The following is a 24,509-nucleotide window of genomic DNA, read 5'->3' on the forward strand; positions in this document are numbered from 1 at the left end:
GAGACTTGTCCTGAAGCCACTCCTGCGTTGTCTTGGCTGTGTGCTTAGGGTCGTTGTCCTGTTGGAAGATTAACCTTCGCTCCAGTCTGACATCCAGAGCACTCTAAAGCAGGTTTTCATCAAGGATCTCTCTGTACTTTGCTCCGTTCATCTTTGCCTCGATCCTGACTAGTCTCCCAGTCCCTGCCGTTTTAAAAACATTCCCACAGCATGATGCTGCCACCACCATGCTTCACCGTAGGGATGGTACCAGGTTTCCTCCAGACGTGACGCTTGGCATTCAGGCCAAAGAGTTCAATCTTGGTTTCATCAGACCAGAGAATCTTGTTTCTCATGGTCTGAGAATCTTTAGGTGCCTTTTGGCAAACTCCAAGCGGGCTGTCATGTGCCTTTTACTGAGGAGTGGCTTCCGTCTGACCACTCTACCATAAAGGCCTAATTGGTGGAGTGCTGCAGAAATGGGAGAACCTTCCAGAAAGACAACCATCTCCACAGAAGAACTCTGGAGCTCTGTCAGAGTGACCATCGAGTTCTTGGTCACCTCCCTGACCAAGGCCCTTCTTCCCCGATTGCTCAGTTTGGCCGGGCGGCCAGCTCTAGGAAGAGTCGTGGTGGTTCACAACTTCTTCCATGTAATAATGATGGAGACCACCGTGTTCTTGGGGACCTTCAATGCTGCAGAAATCTTTTGGTATCCTTCCCCAGAGCTGTGCCTCGACACAATCCTGTCTCTGAGCTCCAAGGGCAACTCCTTCGACCTCATGGCTTGGTTTTTGTTCTGAAATGCACTGTCAACTGTGGGACCTTTATATAGACAGGTGTGTGCCTTTCCAAATCATGTCCAATCAATTGAATTTACCACAGGTGGACTCCAATTAAGTTGTAGAAACATCTCAAGGATGATCAATGGAAACAGGATGCACCTGAGCTCAATTTCGAGTCTCATAGCAAAGGGTCCGAATACTTATGTAAATAAGGTATTTCTGTTTTTTTATTTTAATACATTTGCAAAAATGCCTAAAAACCTGTGTTCGCTTTGTCATTATGGGGTGTTGTGTGTAGATTGCTGAGGAATTGTTTTTAGTTAATCCATTTCAGAATATGGCTGTAACGTAACAAAATGTGGAAAAAGTCAAAGGGTCTGAATACTTTCCGACTAAAATAATCTTAGTCGACCAACAGCCTATCGACCAGTCAACTAAATGGCGTCAGCCCTAATGTCAACAGAAGATAAATGGGATTTCAAGATATTGAATTTGGAAAATGCTAGGTAAGAAACGATCACAGTGGTAGCTGTTGTAGAGATGAATCAATTTAAAAACACTTCATCTTGAAAACAAATGTCATCTTTGGAGATAGGTTAGGCTCACAGACCTAGAATGAGTTAAACTTATTGCTATTCAATCAATTTTTATGGTTAGGCTATCTATCTCACATCTTGCATGTTAGATTATTATGAACAGTTACACAAAATCTTCTCTGGTTTAGAATGCCAGGGGCTTCAGGCTAGACATAGTATCAGCGGCCAAAAATAATGGCATATGTGTGGTCCCTAACAACATTATGATCTTAATTACAATGAGTAAAAAGAGTTGCACACTCTATATACAAGCTCCCAGTAATTTATTGGGTAAACCACCAACGTTTCTGCGTCACTGTGCCTTCAGGGTAGAAGGCACAGTTGAGTAAAGCCTACAGTTTACTCACCGTTAGTCAGCACCTCTACGAACTGTTTTGGGTGCGTGCCAGCTCATGCTTTTTATTACGTAATTATAATGAGCCCCTTCTTTATGGTTTAACCGTTGGCCTTACTGCTGCTTTTAGCCAATGACCACACCCAATAGAGGAAGGCACAATGCTGGCACCAAACATTTTGTGTGTGTGTGTGTGTGTGTGTGTGTGGTCAGGGAGAGAGGGTGAGCGAGCAAAAGAGGCAGGAGGACATCATATTCAGAGAGTGGGTCAGTGTGTGAGTATAAGAGTGTGAGCTAGGGCGAGCGAGGGAGAATGTCTTTCTCAGCCCTGCATTGGTTGAGGTCAATCTTCCTGCAGTGGAGAAACACCCAGGGTTTGTTAGATAATCTGATCCCAGCAGGGCAGGGATTTCCTCCTGCCTTTCCTGCCTGCCAACTGGAACGGTGGGGCTCCTGTAGACGCTCCTATAGCATCTCCAACATTTCTCATCTACAGTGCCTTGCAAAAGTATTCATCCCCCTTGGCGTTTTTCTTATTTTGTTGCATTACAACCTGTAATTTAAATTGATTTTTATTTGGATTTCATGCAAAATCGTCAGTGTATCAAATACTTGTTCTCCCCACTGTAATTAGTTAAATAAAGTCCACCTGTGTGCAATCTAAGTGTCACCTGATCTCATTATATATACACCTGTTCTGAAAGGCCCCAGAGTCAGCAACACCACTAAGCAAGGGGCACCACCAAGCAAGCGGCACCATGAAGACCAAGGAGCTCTCCAAACAGGTTAGGGACAAAGTTGTGGAGAAGTACAGATCAGGGTTGGGTTATAAAAAAATATCAAACTTTGAACATCCCACGGAGCACCATTAAATCCATTATTTAAAAAATGGAAAGAATATGGCACCACAACAAACCTGCCAAGAGAGGGCCGCCCACCAAAACTCACGGACCAGGCAAGGATGGCATTAATCAGAGAGGCAACAAAGAGACCAAAGATAACCCTGAAGGAGCTGCAAAGCTCCACAGCGGAGATTGGAGTATCTGTCCATAGGACCACATTAAGCTGTACACTCCACAGAGCTGGGCATTATGGAAGAGTGGCCAGAAAAAAGCAATTTCTTAAAGAAAAAAATAAGCAAACATGTTTGGTGTTTGGCAAAAGGCATGTGGGAGACTCCCCAAACATATGGAAGAAGGTACTCTGGTCAGATGAGACTAAAATTGAGGTTTTTGGGCATCAAGGAAAACGCTATGTCTGGCGCAAACCCAACACCTCTCATCAACCCGAGAACACCATCCCCACAGTGAAGCATGGTGGTGGCAGCATCATGCTGTGGGGATGTTTTTCATCGGCATGGACTGGGAAACTGGTCAGACTTGAAGGAATGATGGATGGCACTAAATACAGGGAAATTCTTGAGGGAAACTTGTTTGTGTTACAGAGATTTGAGACTGGGACGGATGTTCACCTTCCAGCAGGACAATGACCCTAAGCATACTGCTAAAGCAACACTTGAGTGGTTTAAAGGGAAACATTTAAATGTCTTGGAATGGCCTAGTCAAAGCCCAAACCTCAATCCAATTGAGAATCGGTGGTATGACATAAAGATTGCTGTACACCAGCAGAACCCATCCAACTTGTAGGAGCTGGAGCAGTTTTGCCTTGAATGGGCAAAAATCCCAGTGGCTAGATGTGCCAAGCTTATAGAGACATACCCCAAGAGACTTGCAGCTGTAATTGCAGCAAAAGGTGGCTCTACAAAGTATTGACTTTTTTAGTCTTATTTCTTGTTTGTTTCACAATAAAAAATATTTTGCATCTTCAAAGTGGTAGGCATGTTGTGTAAATGAAATGATACAAACCCCCCCAAAATCAATTTTAATTCCAGGTTGTAACGCAACAAAATAGGAAAAATGCCAAGGGGGGTGAATACTTTCGCAAGCCACTGTATCTGTTCTCCATCTTTCCCCAACTTTTCCTCTCATCTCACCATCTTCATCTCGATATCATCCATCCCTCCTTCATTTTTCATCTCAAAATCCTCTCAATCTCTCCTTTATTTCCCTACATTTAAATGTTCTCCTTATTTCTCTATTTCTACTTCATCTCTTCTTCTCACTGTCTTCTTCATTCCTTTTTCCAACCCATTTATCCTCTGAGCAAGGAAGTCTGTGTAATAATGTAATGTCTGGTTACACACATTACAGTGCCCTTATTACTGTGTAATTATTCCTGTCATCACAGTGTAACATTTATTATTATTATTATTATTATTATTATTATTATTACACATTATTTATTACACACATACACACTCAATTATTACACACATATTGATTCAGTGTATTTTTTTATTTTGTGCCTTTTATATCTGTAGTCCTAAACTGTGTGGCTTTGTTTATGTGTAGGTGTCGTGAAGAAGCCATCAATAGCAGCTTTAGCATGTGTTTTAGTCAGTTGGTTGTCTCTATCTCTAGCTTTATCACTGAGCCTGTATTTGAGTCACTCAAGAGAGACAATCCTGAAGATGATGACAAAGCAGAAATGCTAAACGATTGTTAATCTGTTGCTGTGGGCTAACAGCAGATCATCATCTGAAATGTAGACGTTAGTGAGTTACCACCGGATGTCCTCTGCGCTTTGCTTCTCAACTTTTCCAACAGCATGGTGAGCGGAAAAGCAGAACTCAGCAGAAGTGTTTAAAGCAATGCTAACTCACTGAATCAACTTGCTGTATGATTTGTGTTTATGATTTGAGGGAAGTGATCACAAGTTCTCTCAGTTCGTTTGTACCCCCAATGGAAAAGCCAGAGGCCAATGCTTAGATGGTCAAACACTGCTAAAATCCGACTTTTGTTTTCATTTAGGCCCCAAGTGTTTTCAAGTGTAGAATCCCTCAGCAGTTATAGTCACACTGAAATTGCTAGCAGTATACAACAAATGTATAATAATTGTCTAATTTCATCATTGTCTATCTTTGTGTTTTTCCAGATACAAACCCTTCTTCCCATTCCAAGTGCAACCTCCCATTGGATCCTCCGCCTGTGACTTGGACCTCTCTGTTCAGGACTCAGGATTGGTTGAGGGTCGGCTTAGGGTCACCCTCATTGATTGCAGCAGGTAGGATGACTCATTCTTGGTAATATGGGAGGGAGGGGTATTTCCCTATGCATTACAGCAATCCCCCCTTTTATCAGAGAAGATATTAAATAATATAATTATACACACACTAAGTCAACCCTTCCTGTATTATATGTAGTTACTGTACAGAGCACAGTGTTATGATCTTAACAGGCCTATGGGACCATAAGAATGAAATGCTATTTATCATTATTAGTAGTTCAGTAGAATCATTAGGTAGGCCACCCACCGTGTATATTCCAGCCTAGTTTGAGCTACTTGGCAGGTTAAGCTATATCTAAACCACTTGTATTACGTCTGTGTTTAAAGGACCTAAGATGTCTGGACTATATCTAGACATTGCATTTGTCACTAGTATCTGTGCTAGGTGTCCAAGCCTGCTCTTCATAAAGGCTCAAGGCCTTTTATTCTCTGGCCACACAAAGGAAATGCAGCACTAATCAACTTAACCAGCAAGGCTACACATTTACCAGGTAATTTAGTTCCCGCCTGCTCAAACTAACGTAATCCGTTTGGGTGACAATAATAATAATAATAATAATATGCCATTTAGCAGACGCTTTTATCCAAAGCGACTTACAGTCATGCGTGCATACATTTTTTTTTTGTTGTGTGTATGGGTGGTCCCGGGGATCGAACCCACTACCTTGGCGTTACAAGCGCCGTGCTCTACCAGCTGAGCTACAGAGGATGCCTACCACAGTTAGATGGCGCACTTAAAAAGCAGACCTTTCTCTCGGGGTAGGTGATATATCCCTTCACTAGTCTCCTCTCCCTTCCTAAAACACGCCCACTTCTGCACTGTGCTAGGGCTGTTGCGGTGACTGTATTACCGCCTCACCGACAGTCATGAGTCATGAACTCAGTAAAATTCCTCGTGACCATTGAGTCACGGTAATCTCCTCTTATGCACTCTGGACATGCTTTAGTAGTACCCAACTTGCTAACGACCATCAATGGCCTAATGGCCTGGTACTCAGGGCTCTATTGTTCCTCTAATCACTCTGACATAAATGCAATCGAAAACCACATCAAACACTTATCATCAAAACTGTATTGTGCTTTAAAAACTCACCTCACTGTGATGATCAATTTGAAGAAAGAAATTCAACAGCAGGTTGAAACTGAGTGTTAAACATGGTCGTCGTGGATGTTGTTTCACAGCCTAACAATGAAATGCACAGAGCTTTCTAAGGTGATGATTAATTCAAAACAGCCATACGCATATTAGAGCTTATTTATCCGCATAGGCTTATGAGCCCAAGCATGAAATAAAAACCTGAATTACAATTATGATTGTGCCATTATACAATATATAACGTACCGCATATTACACATGGCAGAAAAACAAAAAAACTAAACTGATTTAAAATGTCTTTGGTACATAATTGGTCTAGCTTATTCTCTAAAATTAAACACATTTTAGTAATCGCCTTTGAGTGTGGACTGTATTATTATTCATACCGGTTACCATATGCTACGTTCCAAAATGTTTATCCACAATCTGGGAGAGAACGAATAGCCCTAGGTGATGATGTTGGTTCATTGAATGTGCAGGGTGGCTTACAGAGGTAGCCTACAATTTTAGTGAATTTGTATTTGATTTTGAATAGCCTAGTAATAGAGATTTGTTATATTTTCACCATTAATTTGGTGACACATTACCTTTAGCTATACAGAATATCTCACCACTGTGCGTTTTCATCTCCTCTTCTTTCTCCTTTATTCCTTTTGAGCAGAAGTTTAGTGAAATATGTTTAGTTGCGGAAACGTTAATATCGAAGTTTCCAAACAGATTTCACTTGGTTTCCCAAATGAAGCACTGGGTAGCTGCAGGAACAGGGATGGAGAGCCCATGGCATACAGAGTTTGGGCTGAATATCACCTGTCGGGCAGCGAAAGCATGCTCTTCAAACAGTGGTTGATGAGTGGAGTGAAATAAGTGTTCTTATATTTATTTCTCAGCTGCTCATATTAAGCACATGCTCCGCTATAAAACCTAAGTAGCCTACCCAGCATCATTGAAAGACGGACCGGCAGGAAAGTGCGCAGCCACCATTCGCTATTCGAGTGCATACGGATGACATGTCTTTTTTCCCTGCCCCTCTTCCTGCCCATTTGATAATGGGCCATTCTAAATCGAAAATAATTGTACATATTAGTAAAGACCAGATTAAATTGAGAATAGTTTTATGGGTGAAATATGTTGACTTGAGAGAACAGCTGTGCAGCCTAAGGCAAGGAACAGAGTGCACGTTTATTTTTTGCGACTTTCTCAAATCATCAATAGCCTATAGTCGCATCTTGCAGCCCATATAAGTTTTGATTTCTAAGGTTTTAATCATTCACAACTAAAGTTGCCAAATATCTCTACATCTAGTGTGTAAGACCTGTTTCAAATGATCACTTTTATTCTCAACATAGCCACTTCATATGCGCACTCGCTCCGGAATGGGAAAAATATCCTTTCTATTTTATTCAATTTCAAAGTTCAGTTATATTCCTCTTACTATAAAATCATATAATATAAAATAATGGCATTGGACTTATAAGCATGTCTGTAGGCTAAATGAACAAGCCTACAGCCTATGGCATGGAGCATAGCCAGATAACATACAGCAGGCCAACTCATATTCTGTTCATCTGTAATACATTTTCATCATACTGTTTCTTTAGACCTGACTAAAATAAATAATGGATTTATTGTGAGGGTGTATATTACATTAATTTATTGTACTTTTTTAAATGAAGATGTTGCTAAATCACACGTCAGCGGCTTGTATGCAGCTTTTATGCGTGGAGGCCTTGAGATGCTAAACGTGTTTGTTAGAGGTCAATTATCGTGAGACCGGCAGACTTTTGCATGACCATAACCGGCTGACAAAATGTCATGACCGCCACAGCCCTACTCTGGGCCAATGAAAATGTAAACATGCCAGGTCTGGTATTGTTGTGGAGTGGCTGCAGATGGTAGGACATCCAGAAAAGGCTCCTCATTAATAATGCACAGTCCCTGCCCATTATGAGGCCAGGCCAACACTTTGGCTGGCTGGCTGGCACTCCTGTCCTCACAGCTGCTGCAAATGGATACCCTCTTACCTCACTGGGCCAGCCAGATACGTCTGACAATGTCAACCATCCACTTCAACTTACCGTGCCCAATATTGGGTTTGTCTCTGCAGAATTCCATTGGGATGGAGCCAAATGCAACCAAACTGCGAGAAGGTCTTCGTTTTTGGGGAATAGGCAATGCATTTTTAAGGAATAAAAGGTTGTTGATATTCAGAGGAATATCATAATATTCTACATAGGCCTGAAATGAACAGTGAACTGGTTCAGATGAATATTTGATAGATTGCACATTGCAACAGGAGCTCTTTAAACTGTGTATCATGTTCTTTATGTTCTCATCTTAGTTTTGATTGGTTACTTTCCGTCTGTTGGTTACTGCCAACAGACAGTGAGAAACCTCTTCAATTGTGATGATACCATGCTTGCTTTCTCTTGCCTACCATGCATCCAAAATACATTGTTAGTGAAAGTCTAAAGTTAAATCTAAAAAGGGATTTCAAAGTTATATTTAATTTATTTTTAATTAATACAAAGTGAATGTCTTGACTGCGTATATTTTCACACCCCAGAGTTAATACTTGGTGGAAGCAGCTTTGGCAGTCATTCACTTGTGACTCATTTTGAATAAGATTCTGCCAGCTTTGCACAACTCTTACGGCAACTATATCCATAGTTTTTGTCAGAATTGCTCAACCTCAGTCAATTTGGTTGGGAATCATTGATGGACAGCAATATTCAAACATTGTCTCTGATTTACAAGAAGATTTAAGTCAGGACTAAGACTGGACCATTCAGGCACACTCAACACCTATTGGAAAGCCATTCTGGTGTGTCTTTGGTGTTAAAATGTGTGTAATTCTCCCGCTGAAAAATAAAACTCTATCCCAGGGTTAGGTATTCAGAAGACTGCGGTGGGTTTTCCTCAAACTTTTTACCTGGGCTTGCTCCTTTTAATATTTATTTAAATCCTGACCAACTCCCCAGTCCCTGCCTGTGACAAGGATACCCATAACATGATGCTGCCACCACAATACTTGAAAATACAGAGAATCAACAACTTTGCATTCACAAAGTGAGAAGAAGAAAGCTGGTGTTAAACAATCCACTCCAACAAGGCCCTTAAAGGTAAACTCAGCGAAATGACGTTGCCATGAGCAGCACTGCAGATATTGACATGAGCGAGATGTAAGACTTTGCTCTCACACAGTATCTACGCATGTGCACCGTTTCTTTTCACGCTATTAGAGCGTGGTAGCCAGGGCACCAAAACAGCAGAAAAGTTGAACCTCGCGCTTCAATGCTCTTAGTTGTTGTGGAAATTGTCCCGCTATGCTGTTTCCTTTCTGAGTCTACCTTTTAATTTGGAACATTTTCTATAATTTTCTTTCACTTTGAAAATGTGGAGTAGATTGTGTTGATCTGTAGAAATAAAATCCAAGTTAATCAATTTTTTTTATGTAATTGTAAGGCATCAAAATGTGAAGACTGTGCAAGGGATGTGTAGGCTTTCACTAGGCACTATATATACATACATACATACATACATACATACATACATACATACATACATACATACATACATACATACATACATACATACATACATACAGTGGGGAGAACAAGTATTTGATACACTGCCGATTTTGCAGGTTTTCCTACTTACAAAGCATGTAGAGGTCTGTACTTTTTTATCATAGGTACACTTCAACTGTGAGAGACTGAATCTAAAACAAAAATCCAGAAAATCACATTGTATGATTTTTAAGTAATTAATTTGCATTTTATTGCATGTCATAAGTATTTGATCACCTACCAACCAGTAAGAATTCCGGCTCTCACAGACCTGTTAGTTTTTCTTTAAGAAGCTCTCCTGTTCTCCACTCATTACCTGTATTAACTGCACCTGTTTGAACTCGTTACCTGTATAAAAGACACCTGTCCACACACGCAATCAAACAGACTCCAACCTCTCCACAATGGCCAAGACCAGAGAGATGTGTAAGGACATCAGGGATACAATTGTAGACCTGCACAAGGCTGGGATGGGCTACAGGACAATAGGCAAGCAGCTTGGTGAGAAGGCAACAACTGTTGGCGCAATTATTAGAAAATGGAAGAAGTTCAAGATGACGGTCAATCCCCCTCGGTCTGGGGCTCCATGCAAGATCTCACCTTCGTGGGGCATCAATGATCATGAGGAAGGTGAGGGATCAGCCCAGAGCTACACGGCAAGACCTGGTCAATGACCTGAAGAGAGCTGGGATCACAGTCTCAAACAAAACCATTAGTAACACACTACGTCGTCATGGATTAAAATCCTGCAGCGCACGCAAGGTCCCCCTGCTCAAGCCAGCGCATGTCCAGGCCCGTCTGAAGTTTGCCAATGACCATCAGGATGATCCAGAGGAGGAATGGGAGAAGGTCATGTGGTCTGATGAGACAAAAATAGAGCTTTTTGGTCTAAACTCCACTCGCCGTGTTTGGAGGAAGAAGAAGGATGAGTACAACCCCAAGAACACCATCCCAACCGTGAAGTATGGAGGTGGAAACATCATTCTTTGGGGATGCTTTTCTGCAAAGGGGACAGGACGACTGCACCGTATTGAGGGGAGGATGGATGGGGCCATGTATTGCGAGATCTTGGCCAACAACCTCCTTCCCTCAGTAAGAGCATTGAAGATGAGTCGTGGCTGGGTCTTCCAGCATGACAACGACCCGAAACACACAGCCAGAGCAACTAAGGAGTGGCTCCGTAAGAAGCATCTCAAGGTTCTGGAGTGGCCTAGCCAGTCTCCAGACCTGAACCCAATAGAAAATCTTTGGAGGGAGCTGAAAGTCTGTATTGCCCAGCGACAGCCCCGAAACCTGAAGGATCTGGAGAAGGTCTTTATGGAGGAGTGGGCCAAAATCCCTGCTGCAGTGTGTGCAAACCTGGTCAAGACCTACAGGAAACGTATGATCTCTGTAATTGCAAACAAAGGTTTCTGTACCAAATATTAAGTTCTGCTTTTCTGATATATCAAATACTTATGTCATGCAATAAAATGCAAATTAATTACTTAAAAATTTTTTGTTTTAGATTCTGTCTCTCACAGTTGAAGTGTACCTATGATAAAAATTACAGACCTCTACATGCTTTGTAAGTAGGAAAACCTGCAAAATCGGCAGTGTATCAAATACCCGTTCTCCCCACTGTGTGTGTGTGTATATATATACACATACACATACACATACACATACATACAGTGGGAAAAAAATGAATTTAGTCAGCCACCAATTGTGCAAGTTCTCCCACTTAAAAAGATGAGAGGCCTGTAATTTTCATCATAGGTACATGTCAACTATGACAGACAAAATGAGAAAAAATCCAGAAAATCACATTGTAGGATTTTTAATGAATTTATTAGCAAATTATGGTGGAAAATAAGTATTTGGTCAATAACAAAAGTTTCTCAATACTTTGTTATATACCCTTTGTTGGCAATGACACAGGACAAACGTTTTCTGTAAGTCTTCACAAGGTTTTCACACACTGTTGCTGGTATTTTGGCCCATTCCTCCATGCAGATCTCCTCTAGAGCAGTGATGTTTTGGGGCTGTCGCTGGGCAACACGGACTTTCAACTCCCTCAAAAGATTTTCTATGGGGTTGAGATCTGGAGACTGGCTAGGCCACTCCAGGACCTTGAAATGCTTCTTACGAAGCCACTCCTTCGTTGCCCGGGCGGTGTGTTTGGGATCATTGTCATGCTGAAAGACCCAGCCACGTTTCATCTTCAATGCCCTTGCTGATGGAAGGAGGTTTTCACTCAAAATATCACGATACATGGCCCCATTCATTCTTTCCTTTACACGGATCAGTCGTCCTGGTCCCTTTGCAGAAAAAAGGGCCCAAAGCATGATGTTTCCACCCCCATGCTTCACAGTAGGTATGGTGTTCTTTGGATGCAACTCAGCATTCTTTGTCCTCCAAAAGTGTTTACCAACAAGTTCTATTTTGGTTTCATCTGACCATATGACATTCTCCCAATCCTCTTATGGATCATCCAAATGCACTCTAGCAAACTTCAGACGGGCCTGGACATGTACTGGCTTAAGCAGGGGGACACGTCTGGCACTGCAGGATTTGAGTCCCTGGCGGCGTAGTGTGTTACTGATGGTAGGCTTTGTTACTTTGGTCCCAGCTCTCTGCAGGTCATTCACTAGGTCCCCACGTGTGGTTCTGGGATTTTTGCTCACCGTTCTTGTGATCATTTTAACCCCACGGGGTGAGATCTTGCGTGGAGCCCCAGATCGAGGGAGATTATCAGTGGTCTTGTATCTCTTCCATTTCCTAATAATTGCTCCCACAGTTGATTTCTTCAAACCAAGCTGCTTACCTATTGCAGATTCAGTCTTCCCAGCCTGGTGCAGGTCTACAATTTTGTTTCTGGTGTCCTTTGACAGCTCTTTGGTCTTGGCCATAGTGGAGTTTGGAGTGTGACTGTTTGAGGTTGTGGACAGGTGTCTTTTATACTGATAACAAGTTCAAACAGGTGCCATTAATACAGGTAACGAGTGGAGGACAGAGGAGCCTCTTAAAGAAGAAGTTACAGGTCTGTGAGAGCCAGAAACCTTGCTTGTTTGTAGGTGTCCAAATACTTATTTTCCACCATAATTTGCAAATAAATTCATTAAAAATCCTACAATGTGATTTCCAGGATTTTTTTGTCTCAATTTGTCTGTCATAGTTGACGTGTACCTATGATAAAAATTACAGGCCTCTCATCTTTTTAAGTGGGAGAACTTGCACAATTGGTGGCTGACTAAATTCTTTTTCCCCCCACTGTATATCATCTACGTCATCTTGAACTTCTTCCATTTTCTAATAATTTCACCAACAGTTGTTGCCTTCTAACCAAGCTGCTTGCCTATTGTCCTGTAGCCCATCCCAGCCTTTTGCAGGTCTACAATTTTATCCCTGATGTCCTTACACAGCTCTCTGGTCTTGGCCATTGTGGAGAGGTTGGAGTCTGTTTGAGTGTGTGTACAGGTGTCTTTTATACAGGTAACGAGTTCAAACAGGTGCAATTAATACAGGTAATGAGTGGAGAACAGGAGGGCTTCTTAAAGAAAAACGAACAGGTCTGTGAGAGCCGGAATTCTTACTGGTTGGTAGGTGATCAAATACTTATGTCATGCAATAAAATGCAAATTAATTACTTAAAAATCATACAATGTGATTTTCTGGATTTTTGTTTTAGATTCCGTCTCTCACAGTTGAAGTGTACCTATGATAAAAAATTACAGACCTCTACATGCTTTCTAAGTAGGAAAACCTGCAAAATTGGCAGTGTATCAAATACTTGTTCTCCCCACTGTGTATGTATATATATATATATATATATATATATATATATATATATATATATATATATATATATATATATATACATATATATATATACATACATACATACATACATACATACAGTGAGGAGAAAAAAGTAGTTGATCCCCTGCTGATTTTGGATGTTTGCCCACGGACAAAGAAATGATCTGTCTATAATTTTAATGGTAGGTTTATTTGAACAGTGAGAGACAGAATACCAACAAAAAAATCTTTTTTATTGAGGGAAATAAATATTTGACTCCCGCTCAATCAGAAAGATTTCTGGCTCCCAGGTGTCTTTTATACAGGTAACGAGCTGAGATTAGGAGCACACTCTTAAAGGGAGTGCTCCTAATCTCAGCTAGTTACCTGTATAAAAGACACCTGTCCACAGAAGCAATCAATCAATCAGATTCCAAACTCTCCACCATGGCCAAGACCAAAGAGCTCCCCAAGGATGTCAGGGACAAGATTGTAGACCTACACAAGGCTGGAATGGGCTACAAGACCATCGCCAAGCAGCTTGGTGAGAAGGTGACAACAGTTGGTGCGATTATTTGCAAATGGAAGAAACACAAAAGACCTGTCAATCTCCCTCGGCATGGGGCTCCATGCAAGATCTCACCTCGTGGAGTTGCAATGATCATGAGAACAGTGAGGAATCAGCCTAGAACTACACGGGAGTTCAATGATCTCAAGGCAGCTGGGACAATAGTAACCAAGAAAACAATTGGTAACACATTGCGCCGTGAATGACTGACATCCTGCAGTGCCCGCAAGGTCCCCCTGCTCAAGAAAGCACATATACAGGCCAGTCTGAAGTTTGCCAATGAACATCTGAATTATTCAGAGGAGAACTGGGTGAAAGTGTTGTGGTCAGATAAGACCATAATGGAGCTCTTTGGCATCAACTCAACTCGCCGTGTTTGAAGGAGGAGGAATGCTGCCTATGACCCCAAGAACACCATCCCCACCATCAAACATGGAGGTGGAAACATTATGCATTGGGGGTGTTTTTCTGCTAAGGGGACAGGACAACTTCACTGCATCAAAGGGACGATGGACGGGGCCATGTACCGTCAAATCTTGGGTGAGAACCTCCTTCCCTCAGCCAGGGCATTGAAAAATGGTTTGTGGATGGGTATTACAGCATGACAATGATCCAAAACACACGGCCAAGGCAACAAAGGAGTGGCTCAAGAAGAAGCACATTAAGGTCCTGGAGTGGCCTAGCCAGTCTCCAGACCTTAATCCCATAGAAAATCTGTGGAGGGAGCTGAAGGTTCGAGTTACCAAACGTCAGACTCGAAACCTTAATGACTTGGAGAAGATCTGCAAAGAGGAGTGGAACAAAATCCCTCCTGAGATGTGTGCAAACCTGTTGGCCAACTACAAGAAACGTCTGACCTCTGTGATTGCCACAACATTGGAAGTATGCTTGGGGTCATTGTCCATTTGGAAGACCCATTTGCGACCAAGCTTTAACTTCTTGACTGATGTCTTGAGATGTTGCTTCATTATATCCACATAATTTTCCTTCCTCATTATGCCATCAATTTTGTGAAGTGCACCAGTCCCTCCTGCAGCAAAGCACCCCCAGAGCATGATGCTGCCACCCCGTGCTTCATGGTTGGGATGGTGTTCTTCGGCTAGCAAGAACCGCCTTTTTCCTCCAAACATAACGATGGTCATTATGACCAAACAGTTCTATTTTTGTTTCATCAGACCAGAGGACATTTCTCCAAAAAGTACGATCTTTGTCCCCATGTGCAGTAGCAAACCGTAGTCTGGCTTTTTTTATGGCGGTTTTGGAGCAGTGGCTTCTTCCTTGCTGAGCGGTCTTTCAGGTTATGTCGATATAGGACTTGTTTTACTGTGGATATAGATACTTTTGTACCTGTTTCCTTCAGCATCTTCACAAGGTCCTTTGCTGTTGTTCTGGGATTGATTTGCACTTTTCACACCAAAGTACATTCATCTCTAGGAGACCGAACGCGTCTCCTTCCTGAGCGTTATGACGGCTGCGTGGTCCCATGGTGTTTATATATTGTTTGTACAGATGAACGTGGTACCTTCAGGCGTTTTCGAAATTGCTCCCAAAGATGAACCAGACTTGTGGAGGTCTACAAAAAAATGTCTGAGGTCTTGGCTGATTTCTTTTGATTTTCCCATGATGTCAAGCAAAGAGGCACTGAGTTTGAAGGTAGGCCTTGAAATACATCCACAGGTACACCTCCAATTGACTCAAATGATGTCAATTAGCCTATCAGAAGCTTCTAAAGCCATGACCTCATTTTCTGGAATTTTCCAGGCTGTTTAAAGGCAGTCAACCTAGTGACCCACTGGAATTGTGCTACAGTGAATTATAAGTGAAATAATCTGTCTGTAAACAATTGTTGGAAAAATTACTTGTGTCATGCACAAAGTAGATGTCCTAACCGACTTGCCAAAACTATAGTTTGTTAACAAGAAATTTGTGGGGTGGTTTAATAACAAGTTTTAATGACTCCCACCAAAGTGTATGTAAATTTCCGACTTCAACTGTGTGTATGTATATATGTATATATGTATATATGTATATATATATATATATATATATATATATATATATATACTGTAATACATTCATAGAAACTATTATTTTTATCCAAATTTAGAAAGGCGCTTGAATGACTTATAATCAGTCATTGGCAGGATTAGGTTTATCAAGTCTGTGTAAAATATGCTCTCTACCACCACCAGATGGAGACATACAGTGAGTATATTGTTCATCCAGAATCCATTATCCTCACATCCATTAGCCTGTATAAATATAGAGCTTGTTTTATACAGTAATTGGGGACTATATTGATTTAAGTAATGGCTATATCCAGTGGTCTAATTGAGGCAAATAAAAAAAGGTTACTACCGTTTCTTTATTTGCTTTTTTAAACACTTGTCAGTTGTATTTTTATGACCTTCAAATTAAGTAAAAATAAATATTTTGAAACGATCAATTTCAAATAGGTCTACATACTGTATATTGTAGAAAATAATCCCACCATATACAATAAGACTCCCCTAAGTATTGATTTGGACAGTGAAGCAAAAACGTTTAATTTGGTTCTATACTCCAGCATTTTGGATTTGAGATAAAATGTTTCATTTGAGGCAACAGTAGAGAATGTCACGTTTTTATTTGAGGGTATTTTTATATATCTGTTTTACCGTTTAGTAAGGAAAGCACTATGTATCTAGTCCCCCCTATTTGAAGGTGTCTTAAGTAGTCAAGTGTAGTATTTGGTCCCATATTCCTAGCACGCAATGACTACATCAAGCTTGTGACTAAAAACTTGTTGGCTGCATTTGCAGTTTATTTTGGTTGTGTTTCAGATTATGTTGTGCCTAAACAGAAATGAATGGAAAATAATGTAATGTCTTTTTGAAGTCACTTTTATTGTAAATAAGAATAGAATATGCTTCTGAACACATTTTAATGTGGATGCTACCTTGATTACGGATAATCATGAATGAATCTTAAATAATGAAGAGCGACAGTTACAGGCATAAATATTATACCCCCCCCCCCCCAAAAAAAAAAAAAAAAAAATGCTAGGATGATCTTTGTGCGTCTAACTTTCTCATCAGTATTCAGGATGGAAGCATGACATTAATGTAGAAGTGTTCAGAAACACTTTCTATTCTTATTTACAATAAAAGTGACTCCAAAATGACACAATACATTATTTACCATTCATTTGATATTGGGCACATCATAATCTGAAACACAACCAAAACAAACTGCAAATGCATCCAGCAGAGTCACAAGCTTGATGTAGTCATTGTGTGCTAGGAATATGGGCCCAAATACTACAATTCTGACTACTTTAATACACATATAAGTGAATTGGTAGAAATACTTATGACACCTTCAAATTGGGGTACTAGATACAGTTGAAGTCAGAAGTATACATACACTTAGTTGACTGTGCCTTTAAACAGCTTGGAAAATTACAGAAAAATATGTCATGGCTTTAGAAGCTTCTGATAGGCTAATTGACATCATTTGAGTCAATTGGAGATGTACCTGTGGATGTATTTCAAGGCCTACCTTCAAACTCAGTGCCTCTTTGCTTGACATCATTGGAAAATCAAAAGAAATCAGCCAAGACCTCAGAAAAAAAGTTGTAGACCTCCACAAGTATGGTTCATCCTTGGGAGCAATTTCCAAATGCCTGAAGGTACCACGTTTATCTGTACAAACAATAGTACGCAAGTATAAACACCATGGGACCACGCAGCCGTCATAACGCTCAGGAAGGAGACGCGTTCTGTCTCCTAGAGATTAAAGTACTTTGGTGCGAAAAGTGCAAATCAATCCCAGAACAACAGCAAAGGACCTTGTGAAGATGCTGGAGGAAAAAGGTACAAAAGTATCTATATCCACAGTAAAACGAGTCCTATATCGACATAACCTGAAAGGCAGCTCAGCAAGGAAGAAGCCACTGCTCCAAAACCGCCATAAAAAAGCCAGATTACGTTTTGCAACTGCACATGGGGACAAAGATCGTACTTTTTGGAGAAATGTCCTCTGGTCTGATGAAACAAAAATAGAGCTGTTTGGCCATAATGACCATCGTTATGTTTGGAGGAAAAAGGGGGTCCCTTGCAAGCCGAAGAACACCATCCCAACCATGAAGCACGGGGGTGGCAGCATCATGTTGTGGGGGTGCTTTGCTGCAGGAGGGACTGGTGCACTTCACAAAATAGATGGCATCATGAGGAAGGAAAATTGTGTGGCCATCACAAAGCCCTGACCTCAATCCTATTGAAAATGTGTGGGCAGAACTGAAAAAGCATGTGCGAGCAAGGAGGTCTACAAACCTGACTCAGTTACACCAGCGCTGTCAGGAGGAATGGGCCAAGATTCACCCAACTTATTGTGGGAAGCTTGTGTAAGGCTACCCGAAACGTTTGACCCAAGACATTTCACATTCTTAAAATAAAGTGGTGATCCTAACTGACCTAAGAAAGGGAATTTTTACTAGGATTAAATGTCAGGAATTGTGAAAAACTGAGTTTAAATGTATTTGGCTAAGGTGTATGTAAACTTCCGACTTCAACTGTACATGAAGTGCTGTAAAACAGATATGTATGAAAATACCCTCAAACTATTTCTGTACTGTCACCTCATATGAAACATTTTATCTCAAATCTAAAATGCTGGAGTATAGAGACAAATTAAACGTTTTAGCTTCAACGTCCAAAATAAATATGTAGGGGAGTGTAAATAGCACAACACTTCAAATGCACAGGGACTACTGCTATACTACAGTAGTTTATGCTTTTCTTGTGTATTTTCATCACTACACCAGGGGGCAGCAATAGCCTTGACAGTGTTTATTTGCTTCAGTATCCTTATAACCATTGGTCAGGGGTCTCTGATGCGTCCTAGTAGCATCTGAAAATGCTTGTCCCAGCCCAAAGAATTTGGTTTGTCTACAGTGGCCTCAATAGGTTTACATACAGTAGGCTATGGACTATACATAGGGAGACAGGGAGAATCAGCAATGATGTACTGTCTAATATTAGCTTTTTCTTCTGTAATTTCTCCTTCAGGCTTTTTATCCTGGGCTCGTATGACAGAGAGACCTACGTGCACTGCACCTTTGAGCTGAGCAGCCATGAGTGGAAAGAGAAGACGCGCAGCTCCATCAAAACGGTGGGCTTCTTTTAAGATACTGTTCCCCCCTCCACCCATGTAAAACAGCAGTCATCTTTCTTAAAGACCACCGGAGTGGAATGCCTATTTTTTCTGACAAAGAGCCAGAAGGCTACTGACACGTTTGATCCCTCATGTTCAACTAGGGGAGCCAGGGATTCAGCTTTTCCATTAAGAAGAATAACAAATAGTATCGTATTGGTGCTCCATGTTATTTTTGTGGTCCCAATCAATTGTCACATTATGACAATAGTGTTTAACTCCTATAGATGAGGTACATTTGTGACACGTTAATTTTCTAAGTACAACACACCTAATGGTGACATTTATTGTTTTTACTGGTTTTATATAGTTTTATTCACAGATATTAACATGATAGAGACCATAGCCATTAGAGAAGAATCATGAAAGACTTGATCTATTGATACAAATGTTTTATTTTCCCAAATCTGAGATGTCAATTTCCCCTGGTAACATGTTGAAAGAAAACAAATAATCAGGCCTTAGAGCAAACCTTTACTAATTGCAGCATTTCAGTGATATTACAATTTTCACATGGAGGTTGTTCGGAAGTGACTAACGACCATTTGAGACTGAAATGTCAAGTCTAGGCTATTGCTGACTCCACCACTCACACATCCCAACGCTGCTTCTCTCTGTGTGTATAACTGGCATTTGCATTGGCTCAAAGTTAATTTTAGTTTCATTCAAGAGGTAATTTCTCAGAACTATGATTTTAATATTCATTTTAATTAAAGGAGCAGCTTCCATCCTGTCCAGCAGGGGGCAATGCCACTAACATTTGTCCTTCGCTACATCGCTTCCAATAAATGTCTCAATAATCCTTATTTACTGAGTATCCTCTCAGTAAGCCATGCTTTCTAGCATGCCGTGATGTATGTGTGTGCGTGCGTGTGTGTGATGTTTGTGTTGAAGAGAGCGACAACGAACATCTCAAATCATTTTTAACCCAGATTAATTTGTGAGACCTAATTTTATCTCTACCATTCCATTTTCCCGTATTAAGGTTGTCTGAGTTTCACGCCTTGGCTTCAGTGTTTTTTCCCCTCTTCTCTGTAGCCTACAGTGCATTCGGAAAGTATTCAGACCCGTTGACCTTTACCACATTTTGTTACGTTACAGCCTTATTCTAAAATTGATTAAATTGTTTTTTCCCCTCATCAATCTACACACAATACCCCATAATGACAAAGCAAAAACAGGTTTTTAGAAATGACAAATGTATTAAAAATAAAAAATTGAAATATTACATTTACATAAGTATTCAGACCCTTTACTCAGTACTTTGTTGAAGCACCTTTGGCGCAGCGATTACAGCCTTGAGTCTTCTTAGGTATGACGCTACAAGCTTGGCACACCTGTATTTGGGGAGTTTCTCCCATTCTTCTCTGCAGATCCTCTCAAGCTCTGTCAGGTTGGATGGGGAGCGTCGCTGCACAACTGTTTTCAGGTCTCTCCAGAGATGTTTGATCGGGTTCAAGTCCGGGCTCTGGCTGGGCCACTCAAGGACATTGAGATTTGTCCCGAAGCCACTCCTGCGTTGTCTTGGCTGTGTGGTTTTCCTTTTGGAAGGTGAACCTTCGCCCCAGTCTGAGGTCCTGAGCGCTCTGGAGCAGGTTTTCATCAAGGATCTATCTGTACTTTGCTCCGTTCATCTTTCCCTCGATCCTGACTAGTCTCACAGTCCCTGCTCCTGAACAAAATCCCCACAGCATGATGCTGCCACCACCATGCTTCACCGTAGGAATGGTGCCAGGTTTCCTCCAGACGTGACGCTTGGCATTCAGGCCAAAGAGTTCAATCTTGGTTTCATCAGACCAGAGAATCTTGTTTCTCATGGTCAGAGTCCTTTAGGTGCCTTTTGGCAAACTCCAAGCGGGTTGTCGTGTGCCTTTTACTGAGGAGTGGCTTCCGTCTGGCCACTCTACCATAAAGGCCTGATTGGTGGAGTGCTGCACAGAGATGGTTGACCTTCTGGAAGGTTCTCCCGTCTCCACAGAAGAACTCTGGAGCTCTGTCAGTGACCATCGGGTTCTTGGTCACCTTCCTGACCAAGGCCCTTATCCCCCGATTGCTCACCTTCCTGACCAAGGCCCTTATCCCCCGATTGCTCAGTTTGGGCGGGTGGCCAGCTCTAGGAAGAGTCTTCGTGGTTCGAAACATATTCCGTTTAAGAATGATGGAGGCCACCGTGTTCTTGGGGACCTTCAATGCTGCAGACATTTTTTGGTACCCTTCCCCAGATCTGCGCCTCGACACAATCCTGTCTGGGCGCTCTACGGACAATTCTTTCGACCTCATTGCTTGGTTTTTGCTCTGACATGCATTGTCAACTGTGGGACCTTATATAGACAGGTGTGTGCCTTTCCAAATCATGTCCAATCAATTGAATTTACGACAGGTGGACTCCAATCAAGTTGTAGAAACAACTCAAGGATGATCAATTGAAACAGGATGCAACTGAGCTCAATTTCGAGTCTCATAGCAAAGGGTCTGAATACTTATGTAGATAAGGTGTTTTTGTTTTTTTATACATTTGCAAAAATGTCTAAACCGGTTTTCGCTTTGTCATTATGGGGTATTGTGTATAATCAATTTCAGATTAAGGCTGTAATGTAACAAAATGTGGAAAAAGTCAAGGGGTCTGAATACTTTCTGAACGCACTGTATGTGTAGTAGTGCAAGTGATAGCTGAAGGCAGTTGCCATTTGTCAAAGCTATGAATCAAAGACATGCTACAACACAATTTCATCAACATTTCTTCCAATGGAAAACCTCAACTGCAGCCGCTGAGGTAAGTGTTCAACTTGACCAGTATGGCCGCAGCCCGGTGTGTCCCTCTCTAATGGCTCCTCTACAGACAGAGTTCTGTAGCCAGCTCGCCATTAATATGCAACCTAGAGATGAAGATGCAAAGTGGCATTTAGGCCGTTTTATCAGGCTCTTCCAGCTTGTGTCCCAAAAGGACTCCATGCTAAGGATTAAAGGCGATACCATCTGAAAAAAGGTCACTCTCCCCCTCTCGCTTTGCATATTCCTTTGCATTTTTATTCCAAGAATGATTGCCTGAGATGAGGCCCAACTTTCCTCTGAACTGGGCTCTGTGTGGCACGTATGTTCATGGTTTTCATGCTATTTAACTACTTTGACCCTCTCTCTCTCTGATCGTGAGCAGCCCTGCCCTCAAGAGTAGCATTTTTCCCGGAGAGTTGGTTCAAGCTCTTAAATTATATTATTGACAGTGTTTTTCACAGCCATTTGCAGCTGTCTGTAGTGGTTTCACACAAAAGACACGCACAACTCTAGTTTCCAATGGAGAGTGCTGCAAAGCCTGCTCTAGAATAACCTATCGTATTCCAATGTTTGTAGAAAGAAAATAGTGTTATCAGTCATACTAGTAGTTTTGTGTGGTCACAGTTGTAGCTCAGAGTATAGTGTGATTTTTATTATTTCAGTATTACTGGTAAAATATTGTAAACCTGGATAAGGTTTGTGAATGGAATTTAATTTTGAAAACCTAGAAAAGTGTAAAACGTACTGAGCTATCTGCTTCCTTTTTACTCTCACCTTGACCATACTTCACCTACATCGAGTTATAGCACGGTTTACTTTCCTTGGCTTTCGTAATATCAATTTAGATTTAGAAGTGTTTCCCTTCCTATTGTAGACTAGAGGGGTGCACGCTTCCTTCACACTCCTTCCTGCCATCACATAATACCCAGGCCAACCCCTCTGGTGTCCTCCACCAATCTCAATATGTGTAGGGGAGAGGAAACTTTGGGGACGCCGGGGTAAATTTAGCCCTTTTCCATTACCGAGCTGGGCTATATTTATTACTGATAGGAGGCCTGTGGTGCGGACTGCTCCGCCAGGCATGTTTGCACATCTGCCCCACTGATTCCATCATCAGCCATCATCTGGCCCTGAGTGCTGATGCTTTCTGACAGCCTACCAGCCAAAGTGTGTGTCTGTATGTGTTTATACATACAGTGGGGAGAACAAGTATTTGATACACTGCCGAATTTGCAGGTTTTCCTACTTACAAAGCATGTAGAGGTCTGTAATTTCTATCATAGGTACACTTCAACTGTGAGAGATGGAATCTAAAACAAAAATCTAGAAAATCACATTGTATGATTTTTAAGTAATTAATTTGCATTTTATTGCATGACATAAGTATTTGATACATCAGAAAAGCAGAACTTAATATTTCTATACAGAAACCTTTGTTTGCAATTACAGAGATCATACGTTTCCTGTAGGTCTTGACCAGGTTTGCACACACTGCAGCAGGGATTTTGGCCCACTCCTCCATACAGACCTTCTCCAGATCCTTCAGGTTTTGGGGCTGTCGCTGGGCAATACGGACTTTCAGCTCCCTCCAAAGATGTTCTATTGGGTTCAGGTCTGGAGACTGGCTAGGCCACTCCAGGACCTTGAGATGCTTCTTACGGAGCCACTCCTTAGTTGCCCTGGCTGTGTGTTTCGGGTCATTGTCATGCTGGAAGACCCAGCCACAACCCATCTTCAATGCTCTTACTGAGGGAAGGAGGTTGTTGGCCAAGATCTCGCGATACATGGCCCCATCCATCCTCCCCTCAATACGGTGCAGTCGTCCTGTCCCCTTTGCAGAAAAGCATCCCCAAAAGAATGATGTTTCCACCTCCATGCTTCACGGTTGGGATGGTGTTCTTGGGGTTGTACTCATCCTTCTTCTTCCTTCAAACACGGCGAGTGGAGTTTAGACCAAAAAGCTCTATTTTTGTCTCATCAGACCACATCACCTTCTCACATTCCTCCTCTGGATCATCCAGATGGTCATTGGCAAACTTCAGACGGGCCTGGACATGCGCTGGCTTGAGCAGGGGGACCTTGCGTGCACTGCAGGATTTTAATCCATGACGGCGTAGTGTGTTACTAATGGTTTTCTTTGAGACTGTGGTCCCAGCTCTCTTCAGGTCATTGACCAGGTCCTGCCGTGTAGTTCTGGGCTGATCCCTCACCCTCCTCATGATCATTGATGCCCCACAAGGTGAGATCTTGCATGGAGCCCCAGACCTAGGGGGATTGACCGTCATCTTGAACTTCTTCCATTTTCTAATAATTGCGCCAACAGTTGTTGCCTTCTCACCAAGCTGCTTGCCTATTGTCCTGTAGCCCATCCCAGCCTTGTGCAGGTCTACAATTTTATCCCTGATGTCCCTACACAGCTCTCTGGTCTTGGCCATTGTGGAGAGGTTGAGTCTGTTTGATTGAGTGTGTGGACAGGTGTCTTTTATACAGGTAACGAGTTCAAACAGGTGCAGTTAATACAGGTAATGAGTGGAGAACAGGAGGGCTTCTTAAAGAAAAACTAACAGGTCTGTGAGAGCCGGAATTCTTACTGGTTGGTAGGTGATCAAATACTTATGTCATGCAATAAAATGCAAATTAATTACTTAAAAATCATACAATGTGATTTTCTAGATTTTTGTTTTAGATTCCATCTCTCACAGTTGAAGTGTACC

The 24,509-nt window shown here is 41.7% G+C and overlaps 1 protein-coding gene across 1 annotated transcript in view; it reads left to right on the forward strand.

The window, feature by feature from the left end:
- Positions 1-24,509, forward strand: part of LOC311131510 (PDZ domain-containing protein 8-like) — a 97,018-nt gene that overhangs the window by 35,262 nt on the left and 37,247 nt on the right. The window contains exons 2-3 of the mRNA XM_084164540.1: positions 4,689-4,817; positions 18,879-18,981. Coding sequence (XP_084020666.1) covers positions 4,689-4,817; positions 18,879-18,981 — 232 coding nt within the window. The remainder of the gene's footprint in view (positions 1-4,688; positions 4,818-18,878; positions 18,982-24,509) is intronic.

This window comes from Coregonus lavaretus, assembly GCF_964263955.1.
Source record: "Coregonus lavaretus genome assembly, chromosome: 1".
NCBI lineage: Eukaryota > Metazoa > Chordata > Actinopteri > Salmoniformes > Salmonidae > Coregonus > Coregonus lavaretus.